At 37.0% G+C, this 20,776-nt stretch overlaps 3 protein-coding genes across 3 annotated transcripts; 2 read left to right on the forward strand and 1 right to left on the reverse strand.

Moving 5' to 3' along the window:
* Positions 1-8,607: 8,607 nt before the first annotated feature.
* Positions 8,608-11,227, forward strand: LOC110376928 (ATP synthase mitochondrial F1 complex assembly factor 2). The gene is made up of 6 exons (XM_021335581.3): positions 8,608-8,732; positions 8,974-9,167; positions 9,503-9,613; positions 9,827-10,007; positions 10,569-10,684; positions 11,060-11,227. The coding sequence occupies exons 1-6, from the start codon at positions 8,657-8,659 to the stop codon at positions 11,207-11,209; spliced, it is 828 nt and encodes a 275-aa protein (XP_021191256.3). The 5' UTR covers positions 8,608-8,656; the 3' UTR covers positions 11,210-11,227.
* Positions 11,228-11,673: 446 nt separating this feature from the next.
* LOC110376927 (mediator of DNA damage checkpoint protein 1) lies at positions 11,674-17,974 on the forward strand. Its single transcript, XM_049852216.2, has 6 exons — positions 11,674-12,213; positions 12,296-12,386; positions 12,738-15,114; positions 15,196-15,431; positions 15,621-16,120; positions 16,597-17,974. The coding sequence occupies exons 3-6, from the start codon at positions 12,743-12,745 to the stop codon at positions 16,930-16,932; spliced, it is 3,444 nt and encodes a 1,147-aa protein (XP_049708173.2). The 5' UTR covers positions 11,674-12,213; positions 12,296-12,386; positions 12,738-12,742; the 3' UTR covers positions 16,933-17,974.
* Positions 17,975-18,207: 233 nt separating this feature from the next.
* Positions 18,208-19,498, reverse strand: Smb (Small ribonucleoprotein particle protein SmB). The gene is made up of 2 exons (XM_021335582.3): positions 19,339-19,498; positions 18,208-19,067 (listed from the first exon to the last, which is right to left on the reverse strand). The coding sequence occupies exons 1-2, from the start codon at positions 19,339-19,341 to the stop codon at positions 18,504-18,506; spliced, it is 567 nt and encodes a 188-aa protein (XP_021191257.1). The 5' UTR covers positions 19,342-19,498; the 3' UTR covers positions 18,208-18,503.
* Between the last annotated feature and the right edge of the window lie 1,278 nt (positions 19,499-20,776).

Genomic DNA, 20,776 nt, shown 5'->3' on the forward strand with positions numbered 1-20,776 from the left:
CGCACCCTCAACACGATTTTAAGGAAATGAATTTCACATGAAGATTTTGTGTCGACTCATTTATTTAAACGGGCGGCGCCCTATTTATATGTGTACGCCTGCGACAACGAAAATCGGCTTTTGAAAATATAAAATTTTGAATTTGACATTTGTATTTTTCTTCATGACTATTGAAGGTTGCCAGTCGAAAAGGTTGTATGCGTTTCATGTCGCTACATCACTCCCCCCTAAGCGAAGCGAACGTTTGGTTTAACTGTGCGGCCGGAACGAGTGACGATTGTGTCACGCTGTGGTTTTGCCGCTGCTGCTGGTTGTGGCACTATGCTCGGGAAACGTGATGGCGACGCTTGTTGCTTATTCTGCATGCTTGAGGAAGTGGGAGTGATTTCCTCTTCGTTAAGTAAGTATGCCGGTTTCAATCTGTCGATAGAGACGACTGCTGTACGCAAAGGCATCTGGATGGTAAATTGTTTTTCTCCTCGATGTATGACTTCGAATGGACGGTCGGTGAATATTGTGAGGCGATTGCCCTCTATCATTCTTCGAAGATGTTGAACAGCGGTGTACATGGCTAATAATTCGCGATCGTACACGCTGTATCTTCGTTGAGTTTCTTCGCTCATGGATTTTGAGAAAAAATGCCTGTGGTTTCCCAAACGTTGTCGACCTTTTGTTGAAGGACGGCGCCGATGCAAGTATTCGATGCGTCAGTGTATAGACTTAGCGGCGCGTTGGGAATTGGGTGCGTTAGCGTTATTGCTTGGAGTATGCTTTGTCGGCATTTCTCAAAAGCTTGTTCTGCCTCTTGTGACCATGTTGTTTCAAGCCAGTCTTGTTGCCAATATGTTGCCGCGAGGTTCTCGGTGAGTCGGAACTGGCTGCTACGGCGGTGCTGCGAATCCCAGTGGGTCGGGACCGGCGCTGCGAGAGTTGCACAGCGCCGCGCTAGTGGCTAGCGACTGCTTCGGCGAGGGAGATGCTCGACCGGCCGAAGTGCAGTGAGCTGGAGCCAAGGTCGCTGGATGTGGCTGAGGGAGCTGACCAGGAATGTGCGTCCGCACATGCTGGTGGTCAGGGATACTCGTTTGAAGCTGGCTGGCTTGAGGTTTGTCTTGCTGTTGACGCGACGATGAGCGATAGCGAGAACGGGAAGGAGGGTGGCGGCGGTGTGTCGCGCGCCGATGGCTTGTACGTGGTTATAACATTTTGTTGCGCACCGTCGCTGTAGTGGATGAGTTTGAGGCGACGGCGGCGATCGAAGCAGATTCACATCTTGTTTTCACATCACGTCGGATGGATATCACGTCGGATGGATATCACGTCGGGGTCACCAATTTAAGGAAATGAATTTCACATGAAGATTTTGTGTCGACTCATTTATTTAAACGGGCGGCGCCCTATTTATATGTGTACGCCTGCGACAACGAAAATCGGCTTTTGAAAATATAAAATTTTGAATTTGACATTTGTATTTTTCTTCATGACTATTGAAGGTTGCCAGTCGAAAAGGTTGTATGCGTTTCATGTCGCTACACGATATTGTCAGTCCTCAGGTCCTGACATTTCAAAACTTGTGACGTTCGTTTGACATTGACAATATTAAAGGTAATGTTCATAGATAATACACTATATAGAGATAGATACGCAACTCATCGTTCAAAACAACTTACTAGCGTGAAAGTTAACGGGCCCCCGTCACAAGATGGCGTGGTTACTTCATGTATGGTTAGGGTAGATGGCGCTTTTCAAGAGTTCTCTTAAATATGTTTTTAAATTTGAAAATTGAAATCACTGTTTTAAATTCAATTTACTGTAAATTGAATTTAAAACAGTGATTTCAATTTCCAGTTCCAGTTTCCAGTTTTCAGTTTCCAACTTCTAGTCTAGTCAATAATATTATGGGAGATAATAAAAAAACAAAAGATAAAGAGTACATTTATCGGCTAAGTATATTTTATTTCCTTTTTTTATGTGTATTACAATATTTAAATGCTTGTAACTTAATTTCATCATTTACATCGAAATTTGTTATTTTTCCGTTAATTATTCTATTAACCCCGGTGCACCAACTGTGAATGATTAAATTAATTGACATATTAATTATAAAATCAATTAATTTATTTTTATGAACTATACAAGTAATTATACTAAAATCACAATGGCAATTGATGTAAAATTTCATTTTTCTTTCAGATATTTTATTTCAGGTGAATCTCGTAAACATGCAACAATCATATAATATATTTCATTTAATAATTTTATAAAATCATCACATGCATTAAATAAGGATTTTTCGTATAATCTATTTCATAATTAAATGATTCAAAATCAATTTCCTTTCTTAATATATCATTAGTACATGTTCCACATTTTTGAACACTTTACATTTCGATTTTTTACAATGTATCCTGCTACATATTTTTTTGATTCGGCATGCAAAATCGAGTCATTCCATTTAATTTGGTTCATTGTATTAATTAAAGAATCAATAGGAAAATCACCACTAACCAATTCAATTTCATTGTTTTGTTTTTCAGCAAGAAGATCTTTGAAAGATTGCAGTGATTTATTTTCATCTTTTCACAGTTGGCACTTACAGAATGGGGCGAATTTAAATTATTAAGTAACAAAGTTTTGAACGCATTAATAAATTGTAGGCACGAGGGATTAACATTTCGTATCCCATTACTTCTAATGTTACAAAAAAAATTTTCAAGAGGGTCCTGATTGAAATTTCTGGTTAAAAGGCTAGTAACTTTATATTTGATTTTTAAAACTCCCACATTTCTTTAAACGTTTTAATATTGTGGATCCAATTTTGAAGGGATGGCACTTTTCATATCTTACTTCTTCTGTACCATCCCGTTTTTTTATAGTTTTAAAAGTCATTGAATCCAATATAGGAACTACCTCTGTCCATAATCTAAAATGAGGAGAATTATTCATTACACACCCTTGAAAATTTTGGATCACCTGTATATGAATGTCCATTGAAAGAATCAAATAGTTTGTCCATAATGAGTAGAAAATCAGCAGTTTCTTCGCACTCCGCCGGAAGAAGGTTGTGTTCTGAAACAATATATTAAATAAGTACTAGAATACAGTTCATATCAATCTTTTTTGCTATTGTGGACCGAAATTAAAGAAAAAAGAAAGAAAATACATTTATTCGACCCAGATTAGGGGACACAATAAAAACAAAAATACAAAAATTTAATTAAAAATTAAACGGTGTGCCTCACGGCTGTGTCGAAAAGGCACAAACTTACAAACTTTAAAGTGGCAGTAACGATTTACTGTGCGTCTTTATCAGTTGGTTCAGTAAATAGTTGTGGGTGTAAATATAATTAGTAAGAAACCAACATTAAACTATATTTTGTAGTTTCATAATGTCTCAAATTTTTATTTCAATATGATAATTTTAATTTATTATTTCATTTCAATTTATAATGTTATTCCAACAATATATCTTATGCATCTTAAATATTGACATAGCCAATTTTAGATAAATTATTAGATATGAATTGTATTTTTATTTTGAATTTTATCGAGAGAAATAGCATCTCAATTGTTTGTTTTAAATATTTTGAACTTATAAATGTAGCCAGGACATCTAATATTATTTTAAAGAAAAATAATGAACTTTCTAATTTGTCTGTGGAGAATGAAGATGGTTAAAACATGTAAATTAAAATAAAAATCTAATTTAGTAAATTAATAGCAATTTTTTTAAAATAGAAAATAATGAGAACAATAAAAAGCATACTTACTTGCTAAGAATCTCAATGCTGATGATACCCTTTGGCTGAAAACTTGTGCAGCATATTTCACTTTCATTTTTGGAATTTTCTCTTTATTAACATGGTTTTCTGTTAATTTATTAACAAGCCTAATTTCATCATCCCCAACATCTAACTTCAACAGCATCTCCAAATGTTCCCACTTTGCATACTTTGTTTTCCCATCTTGTACAAATTTCAAATGTTTGGCGAGTAAATTATTTCTCATTCCCTTTAAAAGATGTGGAGGATCAAATAATGGGAAGACCTTTTGGTCTTCAAACTCGAAGGCTTGGGTCCTATATTCATTACCCTCTTGTAAATATTTGCGTTTTGTGTCTTCTTGAAGACTTTTTATCACAGAAATATTTGTGGCTGATTGGTCACATATAGTGGCAATAACTATCAATCCAGTATTGGAGATTTCTTTTATTATTGTTTTGATCAGCTTCTTTAAATCGTCCTTTTTCGTGGCACCTTGGCAAAATGAAAAGCATAAAGGTTGTTTCACTTTGCTTTTTATACCCTTGATCATAAAGACCAAGGCATGATCTGCGAGTTTTTTTGTTTGTCTGTGCCCAAAATCTTCAAAACCAGTTATCTGTTTTAGGGCAGGGTTGTAAAAAACACCCGGAGCCAATGATACCTCATCAAACAGTAAATTGACCAACTTTTTTTCTGCCGGCAATTTTGCTACTGTAGCTTTTAAATTTTTAAATATATCAGGATTGAAGCCTGGTTTCAGTTCAAATTTACTCAACATTTTTTGTAGGCTGCGCTTTGATGGCAAGACAAACATTTTTCGCATGAGGTTGTAAGCTTTCTGACTCTGTTTGTAAATGGTCAATGCCATGATTTTTTCGTTAAATGTAAATCGCCTGCCTCGTGGTTTCTTTTTCCATTTCATTTGGGGAAGTAAATATTTTTATTGTTGCAGGCATTTTATTTAACTCTTTCAAAATGATTTTGATGTGGAAATTTTCCTTGCAGAGAGTTTCTTGTTATTTTGTTCCTTATATTTCTTTTTCAGCTTCAATACTTTCTGTTTTAACTTTATTATCTCCTTCTCTTTGGAGGTGACGACTCGTTTTAAATATTGACAAGTCCCTCTTTTCCTAGAACCTGTAATTTAAATTATGTTACACCTCAGATCAAAGAAATAGTGTTACACAAAGTTTTAATAGAATTGTAAAAATATGTTACATAATATTGTTCTGTTATTATATTATGACCAGAGATTGGAATAGGTAGGCTTCGAGGAACAGATACAAAAGTGGAGACTTCCCTACAACAGCAGATACAAGCTTGATAAATATTTTTTATGGGGATTTTATGGGTAAACAAAAATGGATATAAAGAAGATCATTCAGACTCCATACATTTTTGGGCCTTTTCTACCAACGAAAAAAAATGGTATGGATGGTTAGAACTAGCTATTTGGATGAATAATTATTATGACACATAAGTTGTAGGATTATATCAAGTTATTATTATTAATCCATTTAATTCAGGTTTACAAGTTCGGAGATTTGTTATTGTCTTACATTTATTGATTCCTGCAAGTGCGGAAATAATCCTACCTAAAATTATAAACGCGAAAGTTTGTAAGTTTGGATGATGTTTGTTACTCTTTCACGAAAAAACTACTGAACGGCTTTGGATGAAATTTGGTATGTAGATAGCTTATACCCTGGAATTAGACATAGGCTATTTTTTATTCCGGTATACGCGGGTGAAACCGCGGGACGCAGTTAGTATGAAATAATCCTATACTAGTACTAATATTATAAATGTTGTGAGGATGTTTGTTCCTCTTTCCCGCGAAAACTACTAAACGGATTTAGATGAAACTTTACAGTAATATAGCTTATAAAAAATGTAATAACACATAGGCTTCACTACATAGTATAAAACAAAGTCGCTTTCTCTGTCCTTATTTCCCTATGTACGCTTAAATGCCCACTCTCTCTGCAAGAAGTTTTATGACCCTACAGTGGAAACAAATTGGAATCCTGATGATGGAAAGAAAAACCTAATGTTACAAGTCAAAGGTCAATTGTCAATAAAAATATTTACCTTTAGGGCGTTCAGCTGTCTGTAATGCATTCTGTACATCACTATGATAGTGGGTAGAGCTGGATGGCTCAATGACAGCAAGTTTATCTTGCGAAATGTTTAATAAATTCGACATGTCTGCCTCGACATGTCCCGATGGACCTTCAAGAGTTTGACCAACTGGTAATGTAGATAAATCTGCAAAAGGATGAAATTATTTATAGTTACTGTATAATTATGTAGAATATAGAACAATATTCATTTAATTCTTAGAAGATAGCATGTTGCATCAATTATTTTGGTATATAATATTCATTTTATTTTCTTCTAATTAGGATTAGATTATTCAGTAGAAAATTTTATTTAATATTTGAGGAACAATTTTGTTATTACAGCGAAGGCAAAGAAATGTGGTTTTGTTTCTATTAAGATTTAAATAACATAAGACATCTAAATAGTAGGTACCTAGAGTTGGTATTGCATTTGGAGTAAGTCGGTGACTGGCTGAACGGTAACACTCTTCAAAATGTCTGTCGCAAAATCGAATTTGGTTATAAATGTAGATGTCGCCTTTCTCTTGTAAAGCTTTATCTAGTACTTTTTCCACGAGTTAAACTTTTCCAAATGTGGGTATTCAGGTTTAGGAAATCGGTGCAATGGGCCTGAAATCAAGAAGTTTTATACATGAACAACTCACTCTCATTAAAATACCGTAATAGATATCATCATCATATGTATAAAATTTTAGTAATGTACTGTGATACCATCCTTGAATATTAATCTAACACTAGAAATAATAGCTGAGGTCTAGCAGTACTAGAACAGGAACACCACAGTTGAAGTAAATAAAATCACAGTAGCATAGCATGGGGGTGCCGAGGGGGCCATGGCCCTGGGTGGCGCTACTCTGGGGCCGGCACCGCCGCCTAGCTGCAGCATCAAGCCAAGTAGAAGCTGATAGCGTTGACAGTAGAGGCAAAGGCATTTTTTGCCGCCTTTACATTGTCAGTTCCTATTTATGCCACCCCATAATACAATTTTCTTGAGAAGAGTCACTATACATTAAAGGTTGTCTGTAAAAGATCGCTTTTAGCGATAAGACCACCCATTGTTACACCCCTTTTAGTTATTAAGTTTTAAATTGTAATTTGTTATGGTGTACATAGTGTGTATAGATACCACCACCACCACCATAACAAATACAACAAGATAGATAGATATCTATCTATACTTCTAGCCTACCTCCCAATAACTTCTTGTCTACTAAAAGAAGATCTAACCTATCAGGCAGGCAGGGTACTAAATTTTTCGACTCGCTCTTGAATTTTTACATCTGCTTGTTTTTCGTTTAATTTGACAATAAATGCTTAGTCCACACAAGGCTTTATGTTTTTTGAGCTTTAAAGGAAAATCTAACATATCCTAGTTTGCAAAAAATATTGTTGCATGCTGTATGAATCGACAAAGTTATACATAGATCATTAGTGTATGAATCAACAAAATCCTAGGTAGGATGCTAAAATTTTCACACTGCTGCACTACATATCAAAGAGAGCCAGTAACAATTTCTGAAAGTATTCCTTCCAGCACCCTAGTGAATCCCAAAATCATGGGCTGAGACCGCACCTGGTCATGAGTCGATATCAATAATAATTCTTTCTTGCCAAAACCATCTTTAGAATTTTATTAAATTGTAGTCATTTGAATTTAAATAAGTACCTAAATAAGGGGGCTCGCCCCTAAGACTACCCACTGACCGGCAGCTAAATATACCTGCGCCCGGCGGAATCCCATGCTACGCCACTGTAAAATCATAGTTTTAAAACCTGATGAAGTTATTTGGTCAGAGGGTCGTCTAGAGCGGGCTTTGTCTTATACGTAGATTCCGAGTCTTTTGATTGGATATAAAAGTTAATGTGCAGTTTCAATTGTTTGTGTAGGGTCAGGACAGGAGTGTGTGTGGTAGTGCATCTTAGATTTTTGATGACTCAAGGACTATGATGACCACAGATTGCACGGATGACAATAATGGATATTGTGCAGCCTATCAGCAAAAGATAAATTACGTGCATTATAAAGTTAAAAGTTTTGAACTTACCGTCATTGTCACAATCAAAGTAGCACTTATATCTTGACGTTGATGGCATTCCGCCCTAAGACGATCCACTGGACGCATTTTCTAGTCCTAAATACGGTGCCGGGTCAATGTAAAAGCAGTCGATCGAGGTTCCAAAATACAAAGCCGGGTCAATGAAAATGCAGTAGATCACAGGTCCAAAATACGAAGCCAGGTCAATCACAGAAGCAGTCAGTATCAGAGTCCAGGAACACGCAACAATCGTAATAAAAAAACCAGAAAATAACACTCAGAATAAACCAACACGTTAGAAAACGGAAAACGGTTTAATTTAAAAGTATGGTCGACTGTCAATGTCAATCGTCAGTGTTTCAAGTGGTTTCAAGTAGTGTGATTATTGTGATTAACTAAGACGTCCTCATAGATAAAAAAGAATTAAAAATAAATCATAAAATTATTTAATTACAATATTTGTTAATATTTCTAATCACAAAACTTTTTTTAGATTTGTTATTAAATCGATGAAATATCGGTCTAAGGTGCAGTGACATCTAGTGACTAAAACGAAGTACAAATACCCAAGTTACGGGGCATCCGTCACTAGATGGCGCATTTCTAAAAAAAAACCTCAGAAAATTATTGTACTTCAGTTGCATCCCCATGGTAATGTTCATGTGCGCGAGTTAGTACTGCATGCATAGTGCATAGAATATTTTTATTTCTTTTCAAAATAATCACGTAAAAGATGATTCCTTTATCAACATCTATTAAAAGTTTTCTTAAAACTAGCTGTACTAGATGTCTAAGATATCAAAATTATGGTAAGAAAGTATAAATCTATGTGTAGCAATTAATTACACGAAAGGTATTAACGGAGAATTATAAAGGAGTATTAACTTAAAAAAAAACATTTTGTTATAATATAATGTTAAATGAAATCTTACTGCGACTGAAGTCCTATTATTACATAATAATTTTCAAGTAAATAATCATCATAATCTCTACCATTTAGATAGCAAAATATATGTAAGTGATTTTTACTTTACTTTGTAACCATTGTAGCCACACGGAAGAGATTTTATCGTGGCACAGGTATTTTACAAAGTGACAACAAATGGGAGATCACTTTAGACCATCGGCGTTTAAAAACACCCAATGGGAAAGTTTTAGCAGTAAGCAGTGAGCCCCTGGCTCGTGCCATTGCAGCTGAATGGGATGCTCAAACTGAAGTAATAGCGCAACCTGTTATGCACTTGGTTAGTATTTTCTCAGATCATTTTCATTAAGTAGGTTCTCTTTAAATTGGCAATTATTTTAATAATAAAATATAATATGAAGCAGTTCTGCTCTCCTATAGCATGTAAGAATTGTCCTGCATATAGTAATATTAATAATGAAAATAACATCAGCCATGGTGACTGTTCTCATTTAAGATCAGCTGGCTGCACGTTTTTTGTAGTACAAGAAATCTGTGACTTATATAGTCAGGCATTTTAATATAGGGAAATCCTGACAGTAATATTTCCAAAGTTTATTTAAAAAAAACTAAAATAACATTATATGTTAACATGTCATTACTTTCTGTTTTTAGACTGCACTATGCAACATAGCTTTGGATAATCCTGGAAAATTGACTCCACATGATATTGCAATATATTTCCTAGAATATATTTCAACAGATACTCTTCTATTTTATTCAGAGGCAAGTACCTTATGATATAACACATCAGTTTTATAAATATACATACCTTGTACTATTCTTATATTCTACCTATGCTAGTGTAGAATATATGAATGTAAGTATTAACATAAGTCACAGTCCCTATGTTGCATTTTAGCACATAGACTCGTGCCCTGTGGGGCTTCAAAATGTGTGTGGTGTATTGAGTTCTATGTTCTTATATTTTTCTTGAAGGAGGATGACGAGTTACGGATGCTTCAAGAAAAAGAATGGGGTCCTATATTAGAATGGTTCCAGAAGAGATTTAACGTTACTCAAGAAGTTTCAAGAGGTTTAGAACCCCCACCGGTAACAACAGAAACTAGAGCAGTTTTGGCAAGATACTTCTTATCCTATGATTTCGCTGCACTTAGTGGTCAGTATTTTTAATTATATTCTTCTTTTATTCAAAGGCTATGCGTAGTCTGATATAAAATTATTTATTTACTATTTCTAACACTAAAAACTTTATCGAATTACAATTTGTAAGAACTTTCACAACCACTGGATAATGGATGTAATATCAATGGTCAATTGTATAATATAAGTATATACCTACTACAGGAGACTTGATAAGCATGTAGCTTCACTACATAGTATAAAACAAAGTCGCTTTTTCTGTCCCTATATCCCTTTGTACGCTTAAATCTTCAAAACTACGCAACCAATTTTCATGCGGTTTTTTTTTTAATAGATAGAGTGAGTAAAGAGGAAGGTTTATATGCATAATAACATGCATTAAATATTGGGGAAATACTGCTATCCCGTGCGAAGCCGGGGCGGGTCGCTAGTATTTCATAAATTACGCTCTTACCGTCCAGGGGCCGGAGCCGCTGGCACATCGTATACTCTTTTTTTGCTTTCCCGATTTTGCTGTAGGTCCTACCTACTTACTTTTTTAGTGCTTGTCTTAATCTTTTCAAATATGTCTGAACAGCAATGTCATTCGGCGTGGAAGCCTTGAAATCACCGCTACTAATGATAGCGTGTGTTGAGCGGCGACTGGAGCCAAAGCAGGCAGTTTTCCTAGCACGCCTTGAGGAAGAGTTTCAGGTGAGTTACAATTAAGGCTTATGAAATACAGTCAAGTTGCAGTCGGCGCAGAAACTGTTTAGGGTCAAGCAGGTGGCGGAAGTGCGTTTTCGAAAAGTAAATTAGTTTTCAAATCGGTTAATTTGTTTCCGAGCCTTTACTAACAAACAAAAAAAAAAACTTTAATAATCCTTGTCTCATTCATTCAACATAGCCGAAACCTTTAAATATTCGCTCTTAAAAAACGTCTTTAAATCGGATGGTGTCGAAACCTAGTTTTAATAACATTAAATGAACACTTTCCACGCCCGTAATGCTTTGTTTAAACAGAGCATCATGTACAGTTTCTCACACGAGGCTATTTAGGTAAAAAAGATATTTTAATTTTTGTTATAGTTAAGGCGGTGGGGGCGCGTTCCGTGGGCTCATGAGTTAAATCAAGCGGAGCTGACTGCGCGTGTGGCCGCTTCCTTGTTAGTCATCCACAGCTCCGCCGAAAATCACTCGGCTAAGGCGAAAGCATCGCCTGAACAATTGAGTCAATAAATGAACATTATAAACCTAGCAGTTCCAATTTTTATTTTAGTTAGTCCTCAAAGGTAGCGAAAATAGAGAATAAAAAGTAAATAATGTAAATAGAAATAATGCATTTATCATTGGTAAAACTTAAGATAATAGGATTTTTTTTTTTTAGGTAGAGTGTCTTGTAGTTTGTTACTTAAGTCGGTACCTGTAAACTTAGTTTGGCTAGTATACTTAGTTGAATAAAAATCTGTAGATTTTTTTTTCAGTAGAAATGAAATTTTTGTTAATATAACTGATTAAATATCTACTAAATTGCTGTCTTATTCTTAACTAACCGACATTTTAGTTATCCTTTGTATCATTGGACAAAGATATAGAACAGTAAGTACAATGAAAGATAAAATAGGTGTGCCTTTTATAGGTACCTATGTATATTGCGAATAAGATGGCTAATGAAAAAATGCTCAGAGAAGTCGCAGGATGTGGGAAGTGTAACGTCCGTAAGTGCCTAACTAGAACAACCCATTCAATTACCTAAAGGTTACGACCCGCATCGATTGCCACTATTTATCGAATTGACTTTTCTATCTACGATCAAAGTTTAAGACAGTGCCAGGAAGTTCAACATTAAAAGAAGTGAGGTCGGAGCACCTTCAGTGCGAGAATGAAATGAAAATAGCAAAAACGAAGTCGCGAAGTTCCGCTAAATATAGCTGGGCGGGCGGTGCGCGGCGCAGTCGCAGCTAGCCGCCAGTGCCCGCGACCGACCTCGCTTTGTTCACAATAACTGCGCGATCTCTGTTGTTTATCCACTTAGTCCAGCATATTAAACTTCGGCTCCTCTTGCTCACACAATCTATGTAACCGACTCATTTCACCCGTGCCTAGCTAAATAGGTGCGTATTTTTTTCAAAAGTCAGTTTCAGTGATTACGTCTTACGTACGATAAAAGGCTGAAATGAGGTTAATATGCTCCAGTTTACAGTAGGCGCAGAACTTGTTACTTCGATTCAATTTGCAAGCACGTAAGTACCCAGTTTGTCTAATTGGTGTTGATGCATACCTTAGCCTTAGTAACAATGATCTAACGTTGTCGTTGTTCTCTAGATACCTACATCCAGATTGCTGACCCTTCAAATGCCTATGTGAATCAGATGAATAAATAAATGAGCAGAAAGGACGCGACCTCTTATAATTGGTACGTTGGTTTTTTTGTCATACCAGAATATTGATTTGAAATGTGTAATGTAAGAAATAAAAGTTAATATACCTGTTATATATAATTTTTGTAAAAAAGAAGCGTATTTTTGTAGATTAATTCTTACGTCCTACTCATGTTTATACAAATTATTTGTAAACAAGGATAAGACTACATAATAGGCTCCAATAACCCGCAAGACTATTTTGAGAAGGTATACGCCCAAGCGGATCTGTTTTATTTTTTAATACATCTAGGCTGATTTAATAGACCTGGATTAGTCTTACTGACCCACCTTATGCTCGCATCTGGCTAACGTTTATTTTTATTTCCGAACGCATTTCATTCCAGGGGTGATGAACAACAACGTAGAGTTAGAGGGCCGCCCTCGTCCATTGTCTACAGGCCTTTGGACTTTATTTTCTTGGCTACGTCGTGACGACCGATCGGTTTCCAGCGAAAGCCTCTCCAGTGCTGGCTCTGACAGGACAGTAGCGAGCTTCGCATTCCTCACACCAGCACGTTATCAACCTGCAAAGGGACCACTTATAGTGCCCCCACCAGGTCCTCCAACAGACTCCTACAAAAAAAGAGTACACGATAGAAATTTGCGACGTCACCACGATCGTGATATAACTCTTCACCGCAAATACGGTTTATATAAGAGTGAAGGAACTTGTGGCTACGACGCTTTTAGTTTGCCGCCTGCACGAAGGGTCAGCGGTGATTCCAATCGATGGGATCGGGACCGAAGAGCTACAAGTGAGTGTTATCAACGTCGTTTAGCACACGTTCCCGGTAAAAGGCGCGCGCCTTTGCCTCCTGTCATTGCATCTCCTACGGGCACGTCGTCTTTATCACGTCGTTATACTAGAAAACGACCTGCCCCTCAACCACCTCCCAGGATTTTGGAAAAGAAGAAAGACGATCCAAAAGAAGTCGGGGACAGCTCTCCTTGTCAAATGAGTTCTCAAGCAATTCAAGACAAATCCAAAATAAAGAACACTGACTCAACAATGGGTTGTAAATCTGAAAAGTATAGCAAGAAAGATGCAAGTACTAAAGATCATAAAGTTAAACCCGAAAAAAGTTTCTTGAAACAAATGTTTGATAGTAAAAAAAGAAATTCATACATAGATACTTCTGCTGTTAAAGTTCTTCCCAGTATTAGTGAATTAGATAAACAAGCTGCTGAATTAATCGAAACATGCAAATTAAAAACTCCAGAGCAAAACAATAATGTCACGTTTAACAAGTTAGGTTCTCAAAGTTCTAATCAAACTGATACTTGGTTTTGTTTGCGTTGTTTACGAAAATATGACCCGACGGTAGTTACGTGCGCTTATTGCGTGTCTAAAGGAATACTTCATGCTTCTGAAATTGGGAAAAATAACAAAGAACAAACGGCTCCATCTTCCAGTAATTACACGCAGACAGACAAAAACCTTGCACCTAACAAAAATAATGACGCTGAAGACAAACAAAAGCTTAAAGAAATGTTGAAAGAAATGAAAGATTCGCTTCCCAAGCGACCAAAACATGAGTTTAGTAATAAAAAGCCGAAACCTGTTGCAACAAAATCCTTAAACTATTCTTCGGAAACTCCTACTCTTCGAGTCGGATCCACAATACAAGATGAAGAAAAAAAGTCTGAAGCTTCTTCGTCGAATAATGATTTAAAAACTGTACCAAACATCAATCAAATGACCAAAGAACATAATTCTGTACATACATCTCCACAATCAGCGTTAGTAGCGCAAGTGGTATCGGCATATCAGAAAAATGTGAATAACCATCTGAACCTGGGAATAAAGCTTACAACTGAAAATGGAATTGTTGCACAAACAAAAACTGATAACATTCTTCAAAAACAATCACAAGACATGAAAATTTTGCATACCCCTTTAAAAATATCGTCGCTTTTGAATCCAATGTATGTACCCAAGAATAATGATTTGAGTAAACCGCAGTCGACAAATATGAAAATAAAAGATTCTAGTGTTGCAACTTCATCTGCTCATATTGAACCTGGCCCTTCGACCTCACAGGCAACTGTATCGCTCGTAACAACTGAAAACCAAGCTAAAAAAAGTGATGAGAAAGGCACGAAAACAGGTCCTACGATACAAAACGATAAATCTCGTATGGTGCCCACAAGACCAAAAAAACTCATAGAAGCAAATGTACCTCGTCCAATAGAGTCTTCACCAGGAATAAGAGAAGGACCGTTAACGAATGTTATGAATGCAAATAATAATCAGCATTCAAGACGAAGAGATTTAATTAACCAACTTGAAAAATCGATAGCACAAGGGGACGAAAAAGCTGCAGCAGAGGCAGCTGCAAAATTAGCGCAACTAAGATTATCTTGTTCAGTACTGTCATTTTCATCTCAAATATTATCTCAGGCATCCTCATTATCAACAAATAACGAAGAGATCAAGGGAATCAAAGATGAGAAAAGTAAAGACATGCCTACTTTAACTGAAACTGATAAAATACCAATAAAAAATGAATTAACAGAGCCAAAAGTAGTAAAGCCAACATCAATACCAAAAGCGTCAGTCAGCAATGAACGTAACTCAAGTGGCATATTACCGAAGGGGGGCACAGAACCTGTCAAAACAGATAAATCGAAGCAACCTGCTGTGCAGAAGATAAAAGATGACACAGAATCGATCAAAAAGGATGTCAAAGAGGAAACTAACAAAATCGACAATTTAATCACGTAAGTATTGTTATTCTTTTATAAAAGTATTGTGCAATTGCAGTGCTCACATGTGAAAAATGAAACGTTATTTTATTTTAGAATAGCAGTACTGGTCGAAGATCGGGAAGCAACGAGAGGGCCGGTACATCTTCGTATAAACAGACTCGCACATATGCGAGACCTGCGACGAGAAGCGGAGACCTCACTCGGTTTAGCAGCCAATCTGCAAAGGTGGATCGTTGGTCGTGTGCTGTGTGTTAACGATGACACGTCCATAGCATCGCTCGCGGGCCCCGACTTCAGTGCCCCATTTTATTTATGTGTAGTAGAATCAGGTACATATTGAATGGATTTTTACAACTTTCTTTTATGTAAGAATCCCATTTTTCACAAGTAGGTATACTTACCTACATGCGAGTGTATCCTAATCGCTAGATTTTTATTTTGTAATCTCCATGCAATGCATGCAAGCAAACTTTAAAACGTATGGGATTATGTTTTGTTTATTAACAATTCCATTTCAGAAACGAAACAAGAGTCAAACGCTCAAAAAAACAATGAAACGCCCAGAAACGGTGCTAGCGACAATCAAGCAGAGACCCGCAATGTGTATACAGAACTTGTGCAACTAGAGCAACAAGCGCTTGTTCCTAATGCAGAAAACTTTGAATGTGGAGTTTGTATGGTAGAGTACCCTCCGGGTCAAGGTGTAGTGTTGCGCGAATGCGTACATATTTTCTGCAGAGATTGTTTATCCGATGTAGTCCGTTATTGTGAAGAACCAGATGTCCCTTGCCCAGCTATGGGTTGTCGAGGAATGCTGCAAGAGAGAGAAATTCGCGCTCTAGTACCGCCACAAGATTACGAGCGCTGGCTGGCGCGAGGTTTAGCTGCGGCTGAAAGCGGAACTAGAAACGCCTTCCACTGTCGTACTCGTGATTGTAAAGGATGGGCCCTTTGCGATCCAGGCGTCCAGCGATTTCCTTGCCCCGTGTGCGAATGCATTAACTGTGTGCCCTGCCAGGTACCTATTTGAATATGTTATACAAATACTTTTTTCCACAGTTTCACCCACATCCCGTGAGAACTTCTGTTCTTCCCGGGGTAATATATAGCCTATGTTCACCGGGGATAATGTAGTTTCCAACAATGAAAGAATTTTTCAAATCGGTCAAGTAGTTTCGGAGCATATTTATGACAAACAAACAATCAATTTTTTCCTCTTTACAATATTAGAGACTAGTGTAGATAAAGTGTAAACCTATTTCTGAAATGTTAGTAGAGCATTAACAAAATCTTAAAAATGGTTTCGAAAGTAGTCACATAATTTAGAACAGATTAGTTTACACAGTGATTTTTTATGCCTGAATAGTTATAAGTGCGTTATGGGGGTTCTGCTGTAAAGGTGGAAATATTTGTTATTTCGTCGGTGTTTTTATAAATAAAAAGGTTTGATAATTCATTCCATCTTTAGAAGAAAAAAAATGTTTTTTATTTCAGGCTATTCACGATGGGGAAACATGTGAACAGCATCGCGCTAACCTTAAGCAGGCCTCAAGTAAGAACACAGTTACAAACGATACAGATGATGGAACACGTACATTACTGAATTCTTTAATCAGGAAGGGGGAAGCTCTAGAGTGCCCTGAATGTAGTGCTATTATCACGAAGAAATGGGGATGTGACTGGGTGAAGTGTTCTGCGTGTAAAACGGAGATCTGTTGGGTGACCCGCGGGCGGCGCTGGGGGCCGGGTGGCAAAGGAGACACTAGTGCTGGTTGCCGCTGTGGAGTTGATGGAAAACGTTGCCATCCATCTTGCGGATATTGTCATTAGAACTTCTTAGTCGCTGGCTTCGTCATGATATCTAAATATAATGAATTAAGTGAACAGATTGTGATTTGAGTAATCTTATTATTGCTTTCATTGTGTATTTTGATAGTCATTGTAGACCAGGGTAGATCCCTTTTGGAAAAAAATAACTTATAAAAAGACGATACCCATTGGACAGGGAAGAAAATACGAGAAAACATTTTACAGGCAAATTGAGATCAAGGCATGGGAAGGGGCAGATTAAGGAAAAACTATTTAGGTACTAAGATTCCTGGCAAAATGATAAGTTTAACAGAAAGAGTTAAATGGAAAAGATGTAGCAAAAAAAAGAGCTCCACAACTTGTTAACTTTATTATTTACTTATTAATAGACTTCTTATATTTTTTGTGATATTCTCTTTCTTTTGTAATGGGTTTCATCATCATACTATAAATTAATGTTGTGTTTTGCAATTTTCAAAGGCAAAGGCTGAGCTGGCCTATAGTATTAATGTTATACCCTTTGCAGAACATGGGTACTATCTCAGCTCCTAATTATACTGTATAATAGAGCAATGTATAATTTATACATATAAAAAAAAAATAGATATGATAGTGAATATCCGTGTAGAAAAACAAAGTAATATTTATTTACCATGTAGTTACTTTTTTTTATGAAAAATTCTAGCTAACCTGCATTGCGTGATTTCCTTTTTTCAGAGACTTCAAAACTAGAGGCGAATCTCAATTCAAATATTTTTATTTCTTTGTTACAAACTATTTTTTGAGAAAGCCTTGACCAATTTGAAACATACTTTTTTTATATGCAAGAAAGTATCAAGTCAGGATATAATGGTGGAAATCCAGGGAAAATTGTAGGCATGCATTTGGTAAAAACTTGACATAAATGTGTTTTTCATCATTTATCATGTTTTTATGTACCTATGTTTGATGTCTGACCCCATTTTCATAAACAGGATGATTCTCATTACCTTGTCCCTTCTAAATAAAATGATAGCATTTATTATTATAAAAGATTTCATAATAAAAATACTGAAATAAAGTACATTATTATTTTTAAATAGTTAAATATGTATCTGATGTGTAAACTGCAAACAAGTGGATTCGATTTTTTCAACTATATTGTTTCAAGTTTATTTCTTTGCCTGCAAAGCATAGCAGCTTGTATTTTTTTAATATTTCGTGAAATGTGAGATTTGTTGATGATTCAGTAGATATCATAGAATTTTTCATGGTGTTTAACAATACACTTCATCAACTTTGAATAACAAAAACATACTCGCTTAAAACTTATTTTAATTGTTGAAGAACATTACCTCATACATACTAGTCAGGGTTGGTTACAGCTCTCATGATATAATCAGACATTCATAAACATGTATTACAATTGATGTTATGCTTTTAGTATAAATTGATGACTATTAGGAGCATAACTTACAGATTTAACTAACCACCTAGAATCTTGAACGGTATAATGCTATAATGCTTTTATCACAAGTGAGTAACACACATACAATAAAATGTCACTTGAAGTGATAATTTCACTCAATGAGACAACACATCACTGCACTTATTTAATAACGACGCATTCCTGGAGGGCCACGGCCTCCAGGCCCGCCTCTGCCCATTCCTGGAGGAGCTCCCATCATGCCAGGCGGCGGTCCACCCATCATTGGTCCTCCGCGCATTTGGGGAGGTGCTGATAATTGCCCTCTAGAGCCTGGTGCCATATGTTGTTGTGAAGGACCACCAACGCCTCTAGCCGGCCCTTGTAAGCCAGGTGGTGCTCCCGCCGGCCCAGCCCCTCGGCCTGCTGCGCGACCACCGCCAGGGCCTCCAATAGCACCGGGTATGGGCACCCGCGGCAAACCCTCTTCTGGCGGCGGCGGGCCTTCAATAGTTAAGGACACTATATTTTCACCGCGTAGTAATACAAATCCTAATGTTCTTTTTTCTTCTCTATCTGCAGTTTTGCTGTTTTTGGACTTAATTTTTCTGAATTCTTCACAGTCTCCCAAAATTAAGTTCATGTGTTTATCGAAAGCTTTGAAGGTCCCAATAAATGTTCGTGAATCTTGTAGTATTACCCTAACTCTATAGTTGATATGCTGTTGCATTTTATTATTCTTTCCGATCGTCTGGAAGGCAAACATAACCAATGTTATTATTTATATCCGATTGTTTTGATATTCAAACAGGACTGATGAATTTTATGATTTGGATTTTACACCAAAGTACAATTATGTATATACATTATCATAAGTTGTTTTTCTGTACCAGGATAGCTTGATAACGAAATTTATACATAGGCAATTGGACGAATCAAAATTTATAAGAACGTCAAACATAAAAATAACAAGTTTTTAACAAATTTTATAAATCCATTTATACGAAGATATGTTAACATACCATTTTGGTAGTTGGATTTTCAGCAGAATTATAGATTTAACTCTTCCCGGTATTTTCTCCTGATAACTTCCCAAAATGACAGACAGAAGCAAAGCAAAACAAGAAAGCCATAAACAAAAAAGCCGGCGATGCCAGCCGAGCCACAGATTATGCGTCTGCGTCCAATTCAACATGAATTCAACGTGTTGAGTCTATGGTCAGAAAAATTAAAGGAGGAGCTCGTGTTCAAAGTAAGGTCCCCCCTAGACAATCGATTGAATGCGCAATCGAATTGTGCTTTAATTTATCGCAGAGGGTTCAAATCAAGGAATAACAAGAAATACCGAAAACTGCGCAATGATGTTTAGCTACAAAATTTCTAATGAGGAATTTCTATTATTTTTAATTCTTTTCGTAGCTGCTGGCTAGATGGCGCTCGTGATCATGGTACGCTTAAACGTAGTACACAAACAGGACTGAAATGAACAGCCAAACAACGACCCGTTTGAAGTACGGAGGCAAGGAAGTAGAGTACGGAGAAGTACGGAGGAAGACGAAGGCCATCAGCTGGCTTATTCGCTAACTTTCGAATTCTCAGATGTCAACTGGCCTCAGTTGTCATCGGAACTTTGATGTCAACCGATAAGTTCAAAACATTGGTATTCTGTATCGCATGAAGTGGATATCGGTGGATATCGTTACACGGTTGCTGACGCCAAAACTACGATGACAATTTGACAGCTCTATTTTTTTATCCATTATCCATTATGTCCACTGGGCTTACGGAATCGCAATATAACGTTTATTGATACAGAAACAGCTGTCAAAATGAGTCATGGTGGATATCAGCCTGATGACGTCATCTCATTTGGTAACTGCCGTTAGCGAATAAGAAAATAGCTGTTTGACAATTTACTAATGTACACTTTACCAATTGATGATATCTGCGAGCTGTCAGCGGAGTTAGCGAATAAGGGGCCTGAGCAGTGTGTATGTTACGGGCATTCACGAAAAAGTTAGTATTACCTGTGGCACGATATGTTGCAAACACCATAAGATTGTCGAAGACCTGTGTTCGGAGTCTGTTTAAGGACTGCCAAACTCCTCTCGGAAGATCGTGTCCAGGAGGGAGACGCTCCAAGAGCCGGACAAACGGAGAGGGCAGTAAATTCCTCGACCGCCACAGATCCCGTCTGGCTAGAGAGGCCTCACCATCAACAGGGAGCAACGATTCTGTAAAAACCCCTGCGGCTTTTAAGCCGCTGTGGCACAGGGGTGTAATAGTGCATGGGGTGTCGTTGGTCTGTGTCGAGTTTGGCTCTCTCGATGCCAGAAGCTACGCTTCCGCGAACATCTAGTGTGGCAATGCCGGCCAGAGGGTACAGCATTTGTACCGGGGTCGGCTTGAGGCTGCTCATAGAGGTATGTAGCGGCGTGCACTTGGAGAGGCCTATGTCCA

Source organism: Helicoverpa armigera, chromosome 6 (genome assembly GCF_030705265.1).
Source record: "Helicoverpa armigera isolate CAAS_96S chromosome 6, ASM3070526v1, whole genome shotgun sequence".
NCBI lineage: Eukaryota > Metazoa > Arthropoda > Insecta > Lepidoptera > Noctuidae > Helicoverpa > Helicoverpa armigera.